Genomic DNA, 20,763 nt, shown 5'->3' with positions numbered 1-20,763 from the left:
GAGAATGGACCAGAAGAGGATAAGACTGGGGGCAGAGGGACCAGTTAGGCTGAAGTTCCTGCTAAAGGTAACCCAGGTAGTGGCAGTAGGGATAGAAAAAAATAGATACGATATATGGGCTGCAAGTAGAGTCTTAAGATGACTGGCAGGCACCTGCTCAGGTAGCCAGGTTGATCATATGCCTTTCCTTGAGAAAGGAATAACAGGAGAAGGAAGTAGAATAGGTTTGGAGGGTGGTAGAAAATGGATTCCACTTGACACAGGTTAAAAGTGCCCTTTAAATACCTGAGTATAGGTGACTGGTAAGCAGGTGGGACTCAGATGTCAGATCTGGCTAGAGATAAAGATTGAAGAGTAATCAGCATTTATATGGTAATTGAAGCTACAGGAGCAGATGATATTGTCCAGGGACAATATGCAGAGTAAGAAGAGTAGAGAGCCTAGGACCGACCCTGAGGAACACCAGTTTTAATGGATAGGTAGTGGATGAGAAGGAGACTGAGGATTCTTCAGAAAGGTAGGAGTGAACCAAGAGAGAATGGCATGATAGAAGGGCAGAGGGTACTTAACACAACAAGAGAGAGATGGTCTGGCCTTATTCTCTTTCCCCACCCTTTGGCCTAGCCTCTTTACTAAAAAGATCTAGAAACTGAAAAGCTAATTTCTTGTAGTGAATGATTTTTACTTTGCTTCATCGTTCGCTTACATTTATTTTTTAACAAACATGTACTGTTTATTGTATGCCAAGCACTGTGCTAGCTGCTAGGGATTTAAAGATAATGAAAAATGAGTTACCTTTATTTAGGGAGTTGGTAGGGAAGGGAAAATGGCTGGGGAAGAATTTTTGGCCATGTGTCTGTGCAGTCTGGGCTAGACCAATCAAGGACTAATGAAATGTTTTCTTTTCTCCAGAACAAACAGTTCCAATTAGAAGCCATCTCATGGAATTAGGTCTAACAGCAGCAAAATTTGCTAGAAAACGAGGGAATGTTTCACTTGCAACAAGACTGCTGGCACAGTGTAGTGAGGTTCAGCTGGGAAAGACTACTACTGCACAGGATTTAGTCCAGCATTTTAAAAAACTATCAACTCAAGGTCAAGTGGATGAAAAATGGGGACCTGAACTTGACATTGAAAAAACCAAATTGCTATATACAGCAGGTTAGTAAAAAGAACTGTGGTTAATGTCTGACTGAAATGAAAATCGTGTATGAAAATGTGTATGCTGTAAGGCAATATTAGAAAAGCTGACTTTTTTTCAGCTGTGGCAGAGTATTTGCATCTTGAACAATAAATTACCTGTAATTGACTTACCTTTGTAATTTGGTGCTTTTAGAGCGGTAATTTTGTTATAGTGTGTCAAAGTAAGAAATGTATCTAGAGATCATTGATTACCACCGAATTTACATTGTTACTTTACCCTGAAATACTGTTAATCACTTGCATATAAGGCTTCTAAGGGCTGGTTTTTGGTTTTCTATAGGCCAGTCAACACATGCAATGGAAATGTTAAGTTCTTGTGCCATATCTTTCTGCAAGTCTGCCAAAGCTGAATATGCAGTTGCCAAGTCAATTCTGACACTGGCTAAATGGATCCAGGCAGAATGGAAAGAAATTTCAGGGCAGCTGAAACAGGTTTACAGAGCTCAGCAACAGCAGAACTTCACAGGTCTTTCTACTCTGTCTAAAAACATACTTGCTTTAATAGAACTGCCATCTGTTAATACAGTGGAAGAAGAGTATCCTCGGATTGAGAGCGAATCTACAGGTAGGCTTTCTTTATTTTACTAGCTTTAAAATACCAATTTTAGAAGTTATTTCTCCACTGGTTTTAAAGTTTACAATGTTAAGCTGGCTGTAACTTGCCGCAAAAATTGTTTGCGTGGAAATTCAGTATACTAAACCATCTGGAAGTAACTAAAACACATTTCTTTAGTATTTAATGCCACTGTGGAAGTCACCTAACTCTGCTGACTTCTGGCCTTCCCAAGCCACAGTGCTTTTATGGACTTGGATGTTTTTGCCGGCAAGAAGGTCCTGCTCCAGATACTTAAATTCCACCTCACACTGGAAGGAGCACGAAAGATACACGATAGTTGCCTGTGGTCTCCTTGGCTCCTAGAGCACAGAAACTCTAGGAGATGAAAGTTTCACATTCTGACACTAGTGCTAGTAATAGAAAGGTACTTGACAAATAGGGTAGTTCATTCAGTGTTGTTCTGTCCAGGTTTTACAGAGTGGGAGATAGTTAACCTCTTTGCTGATGAGAATATACTTTCATTTTTGTTGTAATGAAGCCGAGGATTTTAATTATTTAGGTTGGTCTTATAAAATAATTATAATCTATGTAATTTACAGTCTTGATATTCATAAGGGATGTGTCCTGTGATTATTATAAATCTTGGCAAATGGCATTATAGCAGGTGTGAATAAAGATATTTACCTCATGAATTTTTTGACTGAATGAGATTGTATACTGATCACCTATATATTATTTTTGCCAGAATATTCAAGCTTAGCCTAATCGTGAGGAAAGAGCCAGTCATATCTAGAATTCAAGACATTGTACAACACACGTGACACCTGTGTTGTCATGAGAGAGATTTATGCGGTTTACAGGGTGATAATTTAAGCTGACTTGTGAAGCTGAGTGATTGATTTCGATCAATTTCAGTTGATTTCAAAAGCATAGTAAAAATGTGTTCTTTGATCAAATTTTACTGTAGTATTCTGGAACTTAGTAATAGCTTACAGAAAATAAATCCCTAAAATGTTGGTAGGAATGCCATTTGAAATTTATGAATGTAATATTGCTGAGTCCTTTCATATATATATATATTTTTTTGTCCATTATGGCAGTGCATATTGGAGTTGGAGAACCTGACTTCATTTTGGGACAGTTGTATCACCTATCTTCAGTACAGGCACCTGAAGTAGCCAAATCCTGGGCAGCATTGGCTAGTTGGGCTTATAGGTGGGGCAGAAAGGTGGTTGATAATGCCAGGTATGTATGTTGAAATGTGTAATATATTTACTGCATTACAGGATAGAGATTTGAAATGTCTGCTGACAAGTTTTGGTAGCTGGAACCAGTGACTTGTTTATTTTTATAGTCAGGGAGAAGGTGTTCGTCTGCTGCCTAGAGAAAAATCTGAAGTTCAGAATCTGCTTCCAGACACTATAACTGAAGAAGAAAAAGAGAGAATATATGGTATTCTTGGACAGGCTGTGTGTCGCCCCGCGGGGATTCAGGCAAGGGAAACATCATACGGTATTTGGGAGAAATGGTGTCAAGATCACTGTTTTAATTCATTGATTTTGAAGAGGTTGATCCATGTATACTTGATTAAAATTTGAATGGGGTTTAGGCAGTTACTGTTACAAATGAAAACTTTGGAGTTTTAAGATGAAAGTGAGTTATGATACTTCTCTAAGGAGAATGTAATCTTGAGAAATCATTTCCTTAAGGTCCTGTTACAATAGGTGAAGTTTGTTTTATGTGAATTAAATTTCTCTTTTAATTGTTGTTTTGATCAGAAATTAGGTTCTTAACACTAGCTTGTGGCCTTTCAAAGTACACCAGTGCCTGAAAACCACCCCAGATACTCTGAGTGGGAAGTGGGTGTATGTATTTAAGCTTACTCGGTGATTCTAATTCATAGCCAGAGTTGAAAACTAGTAGACTAAATGAGCTGTAGGATTTATTCTCTCTCAGCTCAGAGTTCTATTAATTCTAGAATGTTAGAGCTATTGAGTTTTTAGATAGACTTTAAAAGTTTGGATTTTATTTCATAGGCTAAACTGTACTGACTCATCTTGCTCTAGACCAGCATGTGTCATGTCTGCCAGAGCTGGCGTTATGTATGTGCCCATTACTTTAAAGAGAGGAAAGTCTGTTGTGAGTGAATTCTGTATACATTCAAGCCTCAAACTTGAACAGATTACATTTAATGTTCTGCAAGCAGAATATTTACTGTAACTTAGAAGCATTTAAAGTACCAAAAAAAAAAGATCTTACATCCTTCATTAGCTGCATCAGTAAATACATCATAGAGGAGCATAATGAATTTGATTTAGCATGTATGAAACTAAACGTGAAGTAATTTTTCATAAATGAGAAAGATGCTTTCATAGGATAGGAAAATCATGTACCCCCCCCCTTTTCTGTTTGTGTTAAAAAAATAGCATTTTATGCCCCAATTTTCTTCAGGATGAAGATATAACGCTTCAGATAACAGAAAGTGAAGATAATGAGGAAGATGACATGGTTGATGTTATCTGGCGTCAGTTAATCTCAAGTTGCCCGTGGCTTTCAGAACTTGATGAAAGTGCAACAGAAGGAGTTATTAAAGTGTGGAGAAAGGTTGTAGATAGAATCTTCAGCCTGTACAAGCTGTCTTGCAGCGCATATTTTACTTTCCTTAAACTCAATGCTGGTCAGGTGGGTAGCACGGTGTTCGGTTCTAAGAAAATGTACTTGACATTTCTTTCCTAGCGGACGAAAACGGTATTCTTATTTCTGCCTTTCACCTTTCCCCCTTAGATTCCTTTAGATGAAGATGACCCTAGGCTACATTTGAGTCACAGAGCGGAGCAGAGTACTGATGATGTGATTGTGATGGCCACACTGCGCTTGCTCAGACTGCTCGTCAAACATGCCGGTGAGCTTAGGCAGTATCTGGAACACGGCTTGGAGACAACACCTACTGCTCCATGGAGAGGTAATGGTCTAAATAAAATGTTTCAGGAAAACTTATTTCTGGGTAGGATATATAAGACTATAAACAAGCATAGTAGTTTCTTTATGTTTATTATTTTAATGTGTTACAGAATACCTACATTAGTTAATAGGACACCATGAACTGCATGTGACATACTCTTCTCTCTCACCTTTCAGAGAACTAGAAGGGTGACAGGCAGGACCTTTATGGATACAAAATGAATTTTGGAGACAGTGGTGAAAATAAGTTTCAAAAATTTTTGTATGCCCTTTGTTAAATATTATCTCTGTCTGTCTTTTACAGACATTCATAGAAAATACATTTTGCCAGAACGTTGTTGAATTGCTCTGCATTTTGGTTATAGATCTAACCAAACTTGGAAAACAAGAACTATTGTTAGGTTCTTTGTTAACACAGGGAGAAATTTGAGGCCCTTAAAACTGATTCTGACACACATGAGGTTTTATGCTTTTGCATCTACTATGTTGACAGTTTTTAATAACTTTAAAGTATCCTTCTTTCTTCTTATCCTGAAGGAATTATCCCACAGCTTTTCTCACGCTTAAACCATCCTGAAGTATATGTGCGCCAAAGTATTTGTAACCTTCTCTGCCGAGTGGCTCAAGATTCCCCGCATCTCATATTGTACCCTGCAATAGTGGGTACCATATCACTTAGTACTGAATCACAGGCTTCAGGTATGGAATATTAAAATACTGCTACTTTAAGTATAAATTATTTTGCAGATAATGTCTGTTAGGTAAATTTTTTTCAGCTGTTAACAGAGTTGATGGAGTTTGTGGTTTTTTCAGTAATAATAATTATTGTTTATTGAGGTAGTAACTGCTATGTCCAGCACGAGGGGATGTATTTTACACATGCTCCTCAGTCTCACAGTAACCCATTTAGGCTTAGAGAAGTTGAGTCCGTGCTCTCAGGTTCACCGATGAGCTGAGTAAATAGTAGATAAGGATGAAACCAAGCTCTAGACTCTGGCTGCGAGAAAACTCTGTTGAGACTCATTTTTTTCATTTATCTTCCATTTGCTTATAATATTAATAAATATAAAAGCTTACCTTGTGAAAAGGCAGAATGTCCATGATCTTTGGTTAATTTAATGCATGGAAGGCAAATTAGTTAAGTGAGGGCTGGAGTCAGATAGATTACCAGTGTTTTCCTTAACTCGACATATGCGCAGAGGAGAAAATCCAAAGTGTACCCTACCTAATTCTTCCATTTTCTTATAGGAAATAAGTTTTCCTCTGCAATTCCAACTTTGCTTGGCAATATTCAAGGAGAAGAGTTGCTGGTTTCTGAATGTGAGGGAGGAAGCCCTCCTGCTTCTCAGGATAGCAATAAGGATGAGCCTAAAAGTGGATTAAATGAAGACCAAGCCATGATGCAGGATTGCTACAGCAAAATTGTAGATAAGCTGTCCTCCGCAAACCCAACTATGGTGTTACAGGTACAAAACACAATTCGTATGTTTTTAAACAATTTTTATTATATACCCCTCTCCCCCAAAAAACAACCTAAAAACAAAACCCATAAAAACTGTCATGGAAATGATATTTGAAGAACAAAAAGGCTTTTGGAATAATCGAAATTGGCTTTACAATTCAGTATTGGTTTTATAAATCTGTGTTTACAGAATTAGTAATCAAGGTTCTCTGATTGAATAATGAACAAAAAATGCACACACGGAACTTGTAGTTTCTAGTGTTTGCAAAACTGCTGTGTGTGAATTTGTAGACTACGAGCATATTTGGATGTACTATGCGTGCAGGTTCAGATGCTTGTGGCTGAGCTGCGCAGGGTTACTGTTCTCTGGGATGAGCTTTGGCTGGGAGTTCTGCTACAGCAACACATGTATGTCCTGAGACGGATCCAGCAGCTGGAAGATGAGGTGAAGAGAGTCCAGAACAACAATACCTTACGCAAGTATGTTTTCATACACTTTTACTCTGAAAATGAAGCTACCCCCAACCCCCCTTTTTAATGTAAAATATACAAAACATAAAACTTGTTATTTTAACCAATTTTAAGTGTATAATTGAGTCACGTTAAGTTTACAGTGTTGTGCAACCATCACTACTGTTCATTTCAGGAACTTACTCATCCCAAACATAAGCCCTGTATCCACTGAACACTAACTCCATTGCCCCTTAACCCTAGTGCCTCTTTATCACTACTCTACTTTTTGTCTCTGTGAGTTTGACTACTCTGGTTACCTCATGTAAGTGGAATCAAAGGTATTTTTCCCTTTGTGTCTAGCTAATTTCACTTAGCATGTTTTGAAGGTTCATCCATGTTGTAACATGTATTAGAATTTCCTTCCTTTAGCACTGAGTCATAGTGGGTCATAGTGTTACTCTATGTTTAACTTATGGGGGAACCACTAGCCTGTTTTCCTGCACCACTTTACATTCCCACCAAAAGTGCACGAGTGTTCCAGTATCTCCATATCTTCGCCAGTATTTGTTATTTCTTGTTTTTTAATATAGTAGCCATCCTAATGAATATGAAGTAGTATCTCATTGTGGTTTTGACTTGCATTTCTCTAACAACTAACGATGTTGAGCATCTTTTTGTGTGCCTTTTGATCATTTGAATATCTTCTTACACGAAATGTCTATTCAAGTCTTTTTCCCATTTTTGAATTGGGTTGTTTGGGGAGGTTTTGTTGTTTGATTTAGGAGTTCGCTCTGTATTCTGGATATTAACCCCTTTCAGATATATGATTTGCAAATATTTTTTCCCATTTTGTGCATTCTTTTCACTCTCTTAATAGTGTCTTTTGTTGCTAGTAACCCCGTTTTTCTGTTTTTTTCTTTGTTGCCTATGCCTTATGCCATACCCAAGAAATCATTGCTAAAGTGTCCAGAAGCCTTTCCCCTACATTCTTTCCTTTTTTTTTTTTTTTTTTTTAAAGATTTTATTTATTTATTTGACAGAGAGACAGTGAGAGAGGGAACACAAGCAGGGGGAGTGGGAGAGGGAGAAGCAGGCTTCCCGCGGAGCAGGGATCCCGATGCAGGGCTGGATCCCAGGACCCTGGGATCATGACCTGAGCCAAAGGCAGACGCCTAACGACTGAGCCACACAGGCGCCCCTCCCTCACATTCTTTCCTAAGATTCTTAGGTCTTAAGGTCTTTGATCCAATTTGAGTTATTTTTTTACATGATAGTATAAGGAAGGTAAGGGTCTGACTTCATTCTTTGCAAGTGGATACCTAGTTTTCTCAGCGCCGGGTGTTGAAAAGCTGCCTCTTTGATGTGCTGGATATTTTTACAATGCTGCGTTTTAAGTTATTGTGCTGATATTTTATTTATTTTAGCTTATTCTTTGATACTGTTTACTTACACTAGATGCATTTAAACTCTTCCATGTTTGTAAAACTCTCGATGTCTTCCTGGTCAGGGAAGAGAAAATTGCAATCATGCGGGAAAAGCACACGGCTTTGATGAAGCCCATTGTGTTTGCTTTGGAGCATGTAAGGAGTATCACTGCAGCCCCTGCAGAAACACCTCATGAAAAGTGGTTTCAGGATAACTATGGGGAAGCAATTGAAAATGCTCTTGAAAAGCTGAAGACACCGTCAAATCCTGCAAAGCCTGGAAGCAGCTGGATTCCATTTAAAGAGGTACAGAAAAATCTCAAGGATGCTACTAAAATGGGAAATTCCGTATGAGATACAAAATTTGAATATGGGGACTCTCCTTACTTGGAATGTGAAAGATTTTGTAGGTCCATGGAAGGCAGCCTATGACCAGTTGCTTATAAGGAATGTGAAGAGAGGTATTTTTATCATTTTGAGAATTTGGGAGCTAATGGGCCTAGGGCAGCAAACTTTTATCTATAGAGGGTTCACACTAGGAAGAATATACTGTAAGAAATTAGTTAAGGAAGGGGTCTGGTCTTGAACTAAATATTGATGGCTTGCTTTTTGTCTTCATAAAAGATTACAAAATTTAATCTTCTACCTATATAGCCTTTCTTAGGGGTGAGTATTAAGTATTTCTAACAGACAAAATATTCACATATAGCAACATCAATATTTATAAGTAACTGTTTGAAAATCAATTCTGCATAGGCTATTTGGGGGATGATTAGCATATTTAAATATTTGAGAATCCTTATCTTTTTTTTTAAGATTTTATTTATTTGAGAGAGAGAGCGCATGAGAGCGAGCCAACAGGAGTAGGGGGCAGAGGGAGAGGGAGAAGCAGGCTCCCAATGGAGCAGGGAGAACAATGTGGGACTCGATCCCAGGACCCCGGGATCGTGACCTGAGCTGAAGGCAGACAGTTAACTGACTGAGCCACCCAGGCACCTGAGAATCCTTATCTTCTATGTTGTGGTCCCCTTAATCTGTATTTACTTTGGTTTTTATCTGGTATAGCAACAGAACCATTATTTGGGGAACCTATTTATTACCTTGTAGCTTTCTCTTTTTTATCCTTTCTTTCTCTGTCCCTTACCTTTATTGCTCCTGATTTCCTTACTTTAGCAATGAGAAAACTATTAAAAGGTACAGTGTAGAAACAAAGAGTACACCTGACTTTAACTAGTAAATACCATCCAGAGGAAACTAGAACAAATGCTAAATTCATAGTAAATAGCTAGAAGCAGAAGACTAGAACACTAACATGAAGGATGAAGTTTATTGTGTGTGGCCTAGCCAAAACTTGTCTGCTTGCATTCCAACAGCAGTTTCTTGCTTCTTTGTCTCCTTTTCAATAAATCAACTAAGAAAACCAGAGGAAGAGATAAGAGGAATACTTTAAAAAAAAAAAAATTGTTATTTATTGATGAATTTCTAAAAGATGTATTTAGTTTCTGCCTGTTTCTAAACTTCATATAAATGAGACCTTACATATATACATATGTCTGTATATATATGTCTGTTTATTCCATAATTGATGGGTCAGCATTAGGATTTTATGATTCATCCATATTTTGTATACAGCTGAACATTGATATATTATGGGAAAATGCTACAGTTTATCCATTGTGTCCTGTCTGTGGCTACTTGGGGTGTTTCCAGTTGTCTTTTTCCTTTTATGGAACAAAGCTCACTGAAGATTGAAAAAACATTTTTCACATGAAAGCAGAGCTCAGAATTAATTCAGGAGCACATTATTAAGTTAGCTAAGTAGCAATACAACTGTACATGCGATCCACTCCCTATGAATTATTAGAAGGGGTTGTGGTGTTAATTCTGCATACTTCAAGTGGTCAGAGCTCTAAATTGTTACCAACTTTTCAAGTGGCTTCTAAGAGTGTGTCAACTTGACACCCAGCAGCTGTCAGTTTTATCTTTTGCTCTGCTGTAAGGACTTAATTGATTTGTTTTGGCATTTATAAAACGTAGCTTAACATGGGGAATTAGCTTGCTACCAGCCCTGAATTTTGTGATCACAGCAGTGCTTTCCTTCCATCTGCTGTGATTGCATTGGTTGTTTGGACAGAGAAAAAGAGGTCTGAACAAAGTAGAAATCACCTAGGTCATATCAGCACACCAGTATTTCCTCTCTCAGGATGATCCAAGTATGTAACATGAAATTAAATTTAGGAACTACAATACGAGATTTCTGTATTGGTATTTTAAGTTTACTTTTATGCCAAATTGAATGTGGAAGAAAGTTAAGTGTTGCAGTGATAACGTAAACCTCTTTTTCCCCATCTTATAAATATAGATAATGCTGAGTTTGCAACAGAGAGCACAGAAACGTGCAAGTTATATCTTGCGTCTTGAAGAAATCAGCCCGTGGCTGGCTGCCATGACTAACACTGAAATTGCTCTTCCTGGAGAAGTGTCAGCTAGAGACACTGTCACAATCCACAGTGTGGGCGGAACCATCACCATCTTACCTACCAAAACCAAGCCAAAGAAACTTCTCTTTCTAGGGTCAGATGGCAAGAGCTATCCTTATCTTTTCAAAGGTGGGATTTAAAAGAAGAGCCTTAATTTGATTATGGATGCTTTGGGTATGAATGTGCTGGGAGAGGATTGTTCCAGGTGAATAGCCTGGATTGTCTTGTATCTTCTGTGATTTTGAATGGAAGTGGTTGGAGCCTGTGTAGTAAGATTTTCCATTGCCTCTCGTCTTTTTGTTTAACTTATGCAAGCAGAACTGAGGTACAGCTAATAATTCTAGTATCTAATACCTTGTGACTGAATGGAATGTTCTCTAATGCTCCCATTATGCTCTCCTGGCTCTCAGTTCTTGACTGCTACTGTAGATTGAGAGGAAACACAAAAGTGATACATTTGTAACCCCATACCCACCCCATTTGGTCACCACTCTAGCTACTTTAAGTTTTGTTTCCATAGGATTAGAAGATTTACATCTGGATGAGAGAATAATGCAGTTCCTGTCTATTGTGAATACCATGTTTGCTACAATCAATCGCCAGGAAACACCCCGTTTCCATGCCCGACACTATTCCGTAACGCCACTAGGAACACGCTCAGGACTAATCCAGTGGGTGGATGGAGCCACACCCTTATTTGGTCTTTACAAACGATGGCAACAACGGGAAGCCGCCTTACAAGCACAGAAGGTTGATAAATTTAGATATACATGTACTTTTATTTGAATTTCCATAAAAACATATATTAGTCTCTTTCTTGTTCTGTGTGACTCATAGGCTTACTGTACTTGAGCATTTTGGTAAGTTTATAAATGTTACAGAACAGACTTTTGAAATATTTAGGAAAGTGTTTCTGAGGCACATTTAAATAAAGTTTGAAGAGGTGGAAATGGTGACATTTGGTTAATCTTATTCTAGACAAATACAGGGGGAGCAGGTAGGGTGGTAGTGTGGTTGTTAATCAGTAAGTTGATATTTCACATCTTAATGATTTTTTTATTGGGCTTACTAGGGGTCTTTTATTTATTTTTTTTATATTTTAAAGATTTTATTTGAGAGAGAGAGTGTGCGCGAGAGAGAAAATGGGGGGGGGGAGAGGCAGAGGGAGAAGGAGAGGCAGACTCCCTGCTGAGCAGGGAGCCCATGTGGGGCTCCATCACGGGATCACAGGATCACAGACAGGACCCCGGGATCATGAGCCAAGAAGGTGGACACTGAACCGACTTGAACCACCCAGGCGCCCCCTAGGGTCTTTTAAATTAAATTTACAAAGAAGAGAGCTTTGAAAACCAGTTTCTTTTAAATTAAGTACGTAAAGAAGAAACAACTTTATATTATATTTAGAGTTAATTACTGTGATGTCATATTTTGTGCCTCTGAAATTTATGATTTTGATTTAGACTAGGGATTTAATTTAGAATTCATTTAGCTAAGCATCTGAGTGCTTAGTATATATGCCAGGAACAGTACTAAGTGCTACAGAAATAAAAATAAGTTTTATACAGTCTCAACCTCAAGAGTCTATATCTAGCCAAAATATTCTAATTATTCTAATTATGGTGGGTATGGGAAGGAGCAAAAGTTTAAAAGGGGTCAAGTTTAAAAAATAAGCATAGGAGACTGCAGAACAATTACTGAGGGTTAAATGAGAGATGGGAATTAGAGAGGGGCTATCAGTTTTTGTCTGAATACTGTTAATTTTATATTGATGATTGAGACGTATCAGTGAAGAATGAAATTTGTGCATAAATTAATGATAAATTTTCAGTAGAATTATAGGTTACAAAGAAGAATGTAAATGTTGAGTTTGAATTGGAGATCAAGAAAATAGAACAGTAGACCAAGTTTTCAATAAAGTGATAGAACTTAATTAAGAGAAAGATAGGTAGGTTGTAAAAAGATGCATAGTCTAGAAGAATTATTTATTTGGTATGTGCAATTTGGCTGGGAAGGTGGAGAATGCCGCTCAAAAACCGGTTTTTAAAATACTATATTCAAAGTAATCTTTATCTTCATTTAAATAAAGTTGATTTTTTTTTTTCTTAAAAAATTTTTTTTAAGGCCCAAGATTCCTACCAAACTCCTCAGAATCCTGGAATTGTACCTCGTCCTAGTGAACTTTATTATAGTAAAATTGGCCCTGCTTTAAAAGCAGTTGGGCTTAGTCTGGATGTGTCCCGACGGGATTGGCCTCTTCATGTAATGAAGGCGGTATTAGAAGAGTTAATGGAGGCCACCCCCCCAAATCTCCTTGCTAAAGAGCTTTGGTCATCTTGCACCACACCTGACGAATGGTGGAGAGTCACACAGGTATGTGTTTTGTTTTGGGGCATAATAAATATTACTGTTTCTTTTGCCTGCTTCCTGTCTAGTCTGTTGTTCACCCTCCTCCTTTTACCCTTCGTCTCACTCCAGACTTGGTAGTTTGAGACCTGTATTCGAGTCTTGCGTTGCACTTATTTTCATAAGGCATGGCCATGAATGTGAGGGCAGAACAGGGGATTATGGATGAAATGAAAAGAAGAATAAAAGCTTGAGAGAGGGAAAAACTAGGGAGGCTGAAAATAGTTGTTTTGTTTTAAATCTAGCATTCGAATACTAAGTAGGACCAGCAAGGACCACAGTGTTGTCTGCTGCTCAGTGCAGAGCCTCTGGGACCACTTGCAGCGTCCCTGAAGAGTGCTATTTAGAAACGGAGTGGGATTATGGAATTGTGTGAATTTTGGAGCATCAAACCATGTTGGAAGGAAATTTGCTGATGGTGTTACAACTTGCTCTCCCCACCCCCTCTCCCCTCTTGTTTAGTCTTATGCCAGATCTACTGCAGTCATGTCTATGGTCGGATACATAATTGGCCTTGGAGATAGACATCTGGATAATGTTCTTATAGATATGACGACAGGAGAGGTGGTTCACATAGATTACAATGTTTGCTTTGAAAAAGGTAAAATTAAGTTGGACTTTTACATTTATATGAGGGTCAAATGTTTTTGATAAAAGGACAGAAATATAACAATTTGTCTTTTCAAGGTAAAAGCCTTAGAGTTCCTGAGAAAGTACCTTTTCGAATGACACAGAATATTGAAACAGCACTGGGTGTAACCGGAGTAGAAGGTGTTTTTAGGCTTTCATGTGAGCAGGTATGCTGTTTCTCTCATACCTTTTAATGTACCTGTTAAATCCTGTGGAATGAAAAAGTACATTTGAATGAGGAAACTTGTGGCAAAACCTGATTTAAAACACCTCTGAAAACAGGTTCTACACATCATGCGGCGTGGCAGAGAGACTCTGCTGACATTGCTGGAGGCCTTTGTGTATGACCCCCTGGTGGACTGGACGGCTGGGGGTGAGGCGGGATTTGCTGGCGCTGTCTATGGTGGAGGTGGCCAGCAGGCTGAGAGCAAGCAGAGCAAGAGAGAGATGGAGCGAGAGATCACCCGCAGCCTCTTTTCTTCCAGAGTAGCTGAAATTAAGGTGAAGGCAATGATAAGTCATCACCATCATTTTACTAGTGTTAACATGTCCATCAAAAAGCTGGGTAAAACTATCCTTTAAAAATATTTTTGAAAGACTGTCCTGTATAATATTGTAAATGTCCGTGAAATAGGGCAATTTGATGTCTTTTTAGTAGGATATGTTCCCATACAAAGACATACAGTATATTGTGTGGCATGGTGGTAACTACATGGTGTTGTTGAGATTTGAGTCTCAGTTTATGGCTATGTGAACTTGAATGCAGTGGTTATCATTATCTGTAAAATACATGTGGTTCCATCACCCCCTCAGGGGTTTAAATAAGAGATTTAAATAGAGTAATATATCCAGGATGTCCATCTAACATGATGCTTGTAGCAGATATCATCATATCTCACAGTTGACCCTGTAAGAATTTCCCTAATCATAATTACCTTTTTACAGGTGAACTGGTTTAAGAATAGGGATGAGATGCTGGTTGTGCTTCCCAAGCTGGACAGCAGCTTAGACGAATACCTAAGCTTACAAGAGCAACTGACAGACGTGGAAAAACTGCAAGGCAAACTGCTGGAAGAAATAGAGTTTCTAGAAGGAGCTGAAGGAGTGGACCATCCTTCTCACACTCTGCAGCACAGGTTTAAAAGTGTTGAACACTTGTTTCTAAATATATGCCATTAAGGAGAATTTTCATATTTGTGTAAACATTGTCAACTTGAATTAGAATTACTAAGCAGTTTACATAAATGATAGAAGCTCTCCCAAGGACTGCAATTTTGAATTAATACACAGAAATTCACTTAAATTTTCTGCTTTATTATATTAAATTGAAATGTTTGAGTAATTATGGGAGATAAGTAGATATAGTGGTTAGGACATGAACTTGGATTCAGAAAACCTGAGGTTTGGGTTTCTCTCTACAGTTCGTGTCTGAATCCTTACTCATTAGTACAGTGGCAGTTATTTTATCCACTTTGCTGAATTAAGCATTAAACTAAATAGAATGATCTAAGTGGATGACCCTTGTACAGTGCAGGTGCTTGATAAAGGGTAAATATGCAAGTGCTACACACTGCATGAATCTCTGAGATGAAAAGATCTGTGAAGTATCCATCGTTTACACTAAAGATAACACCTGGCAGGTGTGGTGGGTTTTGAAAATGTGTTATTTAAAATGTTGTTGAGTATAGCTGAGAGAAATATGGGGAAAACCAGAGAAGTAAGGGACATTTGAGCAGTGCCCTCAAGATTGAAAAGGAGCTTACCAGGCAGTCCCAAGTATGAGCAAAATCAAGGTTATGAAAGTACATAGAAGGAAGAAGCAATTTAAGTTTTTTCCCTCCTATTAGGTATTCTGAACATACTCAACTACAGACTCAGCAAAGGGCTGTTCAGGAAGCAATCCAGGTGAAGCTGAATGAATTTGAACAGTGGATAACACATTATCAGGCTGCGTTCAATAATTTAGAAGCAACACAGCTTGCAAGTTTGCTTCAGGAGATAAGCTCACAAATGGACCTTGGTATGGGTTGATTTATCTTAGATACCCATGTTGAGCATGTGAGTTTTGTATTTGTGTGTTTATGTGTGGGGTTCTGGTTTGTGCTCCTTTCGACTACTGCTGGTTTGGAATAGTTTCACTGTGATTAATAATTGTCTTTTACCAAAAGGTCCTCCAAGCTATGTGCCAGCAACAGCCTTTCTGCAGAATGCTGGTCAGGCGCACTTGATTAGCCAGTGTGAGCAGCTGGAGGGGGAAGTGGGCGCTCTTCTCCAGCAGAGGCGCTCCGTGCTCCGAGGCTGTCTGGAACAGCTGCATCACTACGCCACCGTAGCTCTGCAGTATCCAAAGGCCATATTTCAGAAACATCGAATTGAGCAGTGGAAGACCTGGATGGAGGAACTCATCTGTAACACCACAGTAGAGCGCTGTCAAGAACTCTACCGGAAGTACGTTGATCACACTTTTCTTGACTTCTCATGGGATTAGATGCAAAGTTGTTTTCAAATTATTATTATCATGTGTGCATAATATTTCATTTTTCTGAAAGAAATAGTTGTTGGATGGAAGCTGAATGGGGTCAGTTTTTTCTTGCTTTTAAGAAGATTTGAGGTCATGTTTTCCCTTTAAGATGGTGTGTTTTTCCTAATTAATTAAAATGTATCCCAGTGTCAGAGTGATGGAATCAGGGTAAAGAGAGCTAAACTCATTTGAACTATCGCTCACTCACAAGTCGTCTGGGAAAATTACTTGAGCTTGAGACTTTTTCTTATGTGTAAAAATGGAAATCATGGTTTCTACTATTTAAGATTTGGGGATCCATCAGAGGCAATATTCTCCAGTGTAAATGGGAACTTTTGGGGCGCCTGGGTGGCTCAGTCAGTTGGGCGTCTGCCTTTGGCTCAGGTCATGATACCAGGGTCCTGGATTGAGACCTGCATTAGGCTCCCTGCTCTGCGAGGAGCCTGCTTCTCCCTCTGCCTCTGCCTCTCTCTCTGTCTCTCATGAATAAATAAATAAAATCTTTTAAAAAAAAAATAAATGGGATGCCTGGGTGGCTCAGTCGTTAAGCATCTGCCTTCGGCTCAGGTCATGATCCCAGGGTCCTGGGATCGAGTCCCGTATCGGGCTCCCTGCTCGGCGGGAAGCCTGCTTCTCCCTCTCCCACTCCCCCTGCTTGTGTTCCCTCTCTCGCTGTGTCTCTCTCTGTCAAATAAATACAATCTTAAAAAAAAATAATAATAATAAATAAATAAAATGGGAACTTTCTTTACAAGCAGGAAGTGGTTACATTGTAAACAAGCACCTCTCTCTCTTTGTGTAGATACGAAATGCAGTATGCTCCCCAGCCTCCCCCAACAGTGTGTCAGTTCATCAGTGCCACGGAAATGACTCTGCAGCGTTATGCAGCCGACATCAACAGCCGGCTTATCAGACAAGTGGAACGCTTGAAACAGGAAGCCGTCACTGTACCTGTTTGTGAGGATCAGTTGAAGGAAATTGAACGTTGCATTAAAGTTTTCCTTCACGAGAATGGAGAAGAAGGATCTTTGAGTCTAGCAAGTGTTATTATTTCTGCTCTTTGTACTCTTACAAGGTGAGTTAGCCGACTTTGTACTAAGACCATTTTGTTGTCTTGAAAACATTTATACTTACTGAGATTTCCTGTCCCTTTTGTTTAATACCAAACTTAAGGTATGCTTTGACTTTTCATTTCATTAGTCTAGCCCACTGTTAGGCTGCTTTACTTCCTTTCCAAGTTTGAGGTATCTGCTTTTGTGTGTGAGTATAGCTGAGTAGGTTCCAGTGTACAAATCCTTGTTGCATTTAGGCGTAACCTGATGATGGAAGGTGCTGCTTCTAGTGCTGGCGAGCAGCTAGTTGACCTAACCTCTCGGGATGGAGCCTGGTTCTTGGAAGAGCTCTGCAGTATGAGCGGGAACGTCACTTGCCTGGTGCAGTTACTGAAGCAGTGCCACCTGGTGCCACAGGACTTAGACATTCCAAACCCAATGGAAGCTTCTGAGGCAGTTCACTTAGCTAATGGAGTGTACACCTCACTTCAGGTGAGCGCTTTTAAATTAGCTTAAAAATGATAAGTTTGTTTTAGATATTAAACATTGTTCTTTTTATTGCTGGTTCAGAAAAGCAATTTGACTTTTCCGCTTTTAATGTTGCTTAATCTATCATTTAAAGATCAGTGTGACATTTGTAGCCAGAAGTTGGTTACAGTTGCATAAATTTGTTCTTAACGCATGGCATTAAACCTCTAAATGTATAACTTACCTAAACTCAGGAAACATTAAAATATATTTCTCACATATTTATAGGAATTAAATTCAAATTTCCGGCAAATCATATTTCCAGAAGCACTGAGATGTTTAATGAAAGGAGAATACACATTAGAAACTATGCTTCATGAGCTGGACAGTCTTATTGAGCAGACAACTGACGGCGTTCCCCTGCAGACTCTAGTTGAATCACTTCAGGCCTATTTAAGAAATGCGGCTATGGGACTGGAGGAGGAAACTCATGCTCATTACATCGATGTTGCCAGGCAAGTGAATGTAGCTGTGACAGAGCTGGGGAAGCCGGATGACAGGTTCTGGGCTCTGTGCTGCAAGTTTAGTTTTAATTTTACAGCAGATAGAATTACTTAAAAATGCTTCTATACAAATCTTATTAATTTTTTTATTGTTATTTTACTTATTTATTTTTAAAGATTTTATTTATTTATTCATGAGAGAGGGAGAAGCGGGCTCGTTGCAGGACTCAATTCCAGGACCCTGGGATCATGACCTGAGCCGAAGGCAGATGCTCAACTAACTGAGCCACCCAAACACCCTATACAGATCTTTTTACAAAGTTTATTTATTCGGGGGGCACCTTGGTGACTCAGTTGGTTAAGTGTGTGCCTTCGGCTCAGGTCATGATTCTGGGGCCCTGGGATCGAGCCCCGCATCGGGCTCCCTGCTCAGTGGGGAGTCTTCCTTCTCCCTCCGCCCTCTGCCCCTTCCCACCGGTCGTTATTTCTCTATTAAATCTTTAAAAAAAATAGTTTATTTATTTGGAAATAATTACAGATTCACAGGAAGTTGTATAATACATGTGTGCAGGGATGTCTTCTGCAGGCTCCATCCTTCCTGCCGTGGTAGCATCTTGCATACTATACTTCTGTGGCAACACCACGAAGTGGATGTCGGTACAGTTGACAGAGCTTACTGAGATTTCCCCAATGACACATGCACTGGGTGTGTAGCTCCACGCAGTTTTATCACATACACACTATACTTTGAGTGTTGTGGTTTCACCATATGTGTGCTACACACACGCAAAGTAGAGTGTGGTATTTTTTAAGCCAGCCCTTGGAACACCATGGAAGCATCTGAGCCAGTTTAGTTAATAGAGTATACACCTCAATTCAGGTAAATGCTTCTAAGTTTGCTTAAACTTTGTAAGTTTGTTTTAGATACTGAACATGGTGTTTTTCATCTCTGAAATCCAGAAAAACAGTTTGACTTTGGAACCTGCAAAGGTTGGGTGGTTCCTCCAGCCATGCACTATGTCCCTAGCTAAGCTGTAAGCCCCTTTATCTCTGGTGACTTAAGACCTCTTTCTTTGGCATTCTGGTGTCGAGTTTACCCCAGAAAGTATAATTGAGAGAGAAGAAATGGATTGACCTACCACTTCCTCCCGTGAGAAAATTCAAAGAAAAGAAAGTAGAATAGTATAATGAACCTTCATTTTCCCACCTTTGGTAATTATCTACACCTGCTTAAATTGTTTAAATTATTTATGTTGTTTAAATTGTACCGCCCCAATTATTTTGAAGCAGGTATCTTTTCATTTTTAAATAGTACAGGAAGTACGTATATCTAAAATATAAACTTATTTTTCTGAATCATGGTGCCGTTACTTCACCCGAAAAGTTAATAATAATTCTTTAATGTTTTCTGTTATCTGCATTCAAAATTTTCCTAAATTTAGGTTTCTTTGTAGTTGTGTCACCATACAGAATTAAAAAAGTTAGTAATTATTATAGCATAAACTAAATGTCAGCTAGATGATGATTTAGATTATTTGCACAACAGCTTTATCATTTAAATTTCTAACGTTATTTAAAAAGATGCTAAATCGATACACCTTTCTTTCTCACTAAATTTCAGCTCTCATTTATCTCCCTTTAATATCTAAATCCGATTTCTCTTACCCTCAAATGGATGATTATTTACTTTTCATGTATGATTTGGGTGACAGACTTCATGCCTCATTCTCTTACAAGCTTGTTTGTACCTTATTTTGGAGAAACTTTAATTATCTCAAGAAAAAAATTGTATACCATCTTGTAGCTCTTTTTTCCGTTAGAAATTGCTCTGGTTAGCCTTTTTAAATTCTCTTAATAGTTTTTTAGTTATTTCTGTATGTGTGTGTGATAAAGTTGAAAATCTAGTTAACATTAGTAACATGAACTGATACTAGTTGTAGGTACCAGGAATGCTGTTTTTTGAATTTTTATATAATATGTTCAGAATAGTGTCCGGATACACAAGCCATGGTCCAAGTCTTAAGTTAATGATAACATACAGGGTGAGTTTCTGAAGACTTACACTCAGTCTGTGCACTATTCAAAAGCAGGTGTGCCACAGACGGCAGGCATTTGAGTTTATGGTGTGTAGTTGACTCTGTCATATATGTGACAGTGTGAACATACTTGACCGTTTTTGCTAAGTCCTCCAGCTTTAGAATTGTGTGGTTTTTGACATTTATTGGGGGTTTGTATTATTTTACATTCTTTGTGTAAAGTGAGACTGTAATATCTTACATAGTTCTTTTTAAAATTGTCATAATTCAGGTTTGCATAAAATTTAATCATGTGAACAATTACTAATACTGAATCGGAACCATTAACTTCACATTGTGATGGCACTACATGTCATTTTATCCTAACACTCTGTTCTGCATACAAAAAGATTTCTCGGGGCACCTGGGTGGATTAGTCGGTTAAGCGTCTGACTCTTGATTCCGGCTCAGGGGGTGATCTAGAGGTCCTAGGATTGAGCCCCGTGTGGGGCTCTGTGCTCAGCTGGGAGTCTGCCTGAGAATTTTCTCCCTCACCCTCTGCCCCTCCTCCTGCTTATGGCCTTTCTCTCTCTCTCTCTCAAAAAGATAAACCTTTAACGAAAAAAAGATTT

The 20,763-nt window shown here is 38.7% G+C and overlaps 1 protein-coding gene across 1 annotated transcript in view; it reads left to right on the top strand.

The window, feature by feature from the left end:
- The window catches only part of SMG1 (SMG1 nonsense mediated mRNA decay associated PI3K related kinase), a 104,359-nt gene that overhangs the window by 65,931 nt on the left and 17,665 nt on the right, over positions 1-20,763 (top strand). Inside the window, exons 30-51 of the mRNA XM_021698052.1 lie at positions 913-1,161; positions 1,484-1,768; positions 2,860-3,004; positions 3,114-3,252; positions 4,211-4,441; positions 4,544-4,721; positions 5,258-5,419; positions 5,969-6,186; positions 6,508-6,662; positions 8,143-8,365; positions 10,422-10,668; positions 11,060-11,289; positions 12,661-12,909; positions 13,405-13,543; positions 13,630-13,739; positions 13,855-14,073; positions 14,518-14,708; positions 15,420-15,592; positions 15,741-16,020; positions 16,896-17,168; positions 17,403-17,637; positions 17,902-18,128. Coding sequence (XP_021553727.1) covers positions 913-1,161; positions 1,484-1,768; positions 2,860-3,004; positions 3,114-3,252; positions 4,211-4,441; positions 4,544-4,721; positions 5,258-5,419; positions 5,969-6,186; positions 6,508-6,662; positions 8,143-8,365; positions 10,422-10,668; positions 11,060-11,289; positions 12,661-12,909; positions 13,405-13,543; positions 13,630-13,739; positions 13,855-14,073; positions 14,518-14,708; positions 15,420-15,592; positions 15,741-16,020; positions 16,896-17,168; positions 17,403-17,637; positions 17,902-18,128 — 4,558 coding nt within the window. The remainder of the gene's footprint in view (positions 1-912; positions 1,162-1,483; positions 1,769-2,859; positions 3,005-3,113; positions 3,253-4,210; positions 4,442-4,543; positions 4,722-5,257; positions 5,420-5,968; positions 6,187-6,507; positions 6,663-8,142; positions 8,366-10,421; positions 10,669-11,059; positions 11,290-12,660; positions 12,910-13,404; positions 13,544-13,629; positions 13,740-13,854; positions 14,074-14,517; positions 14,709-15,419; positions 15,593-15,740; positions 16,021-16,895; positions 17,169-17,402; positions 17,638-17,901; positions 18,129-20,763) is intronic.

The sequence above is a fragment of the Neomonachus schauinslandi genome, chromosome 5 (assembly GCF_002201575.2).
Source record: "Neomonachus schauinslandi chromosome 5, ASM220157v2, whole genome shotgun sequence".
NCBI classification, from domain to species: Eukaryota; Metazoa; Chordata; class Mammalia; order Carnivora; family Phocidae; genus Neomonachus; species Neomonachus schauinslandi.
Note: the sequence above shows the minus strand (reverse complement) of the source record. Positions and strands in the feature narration are given on the sequence as shown.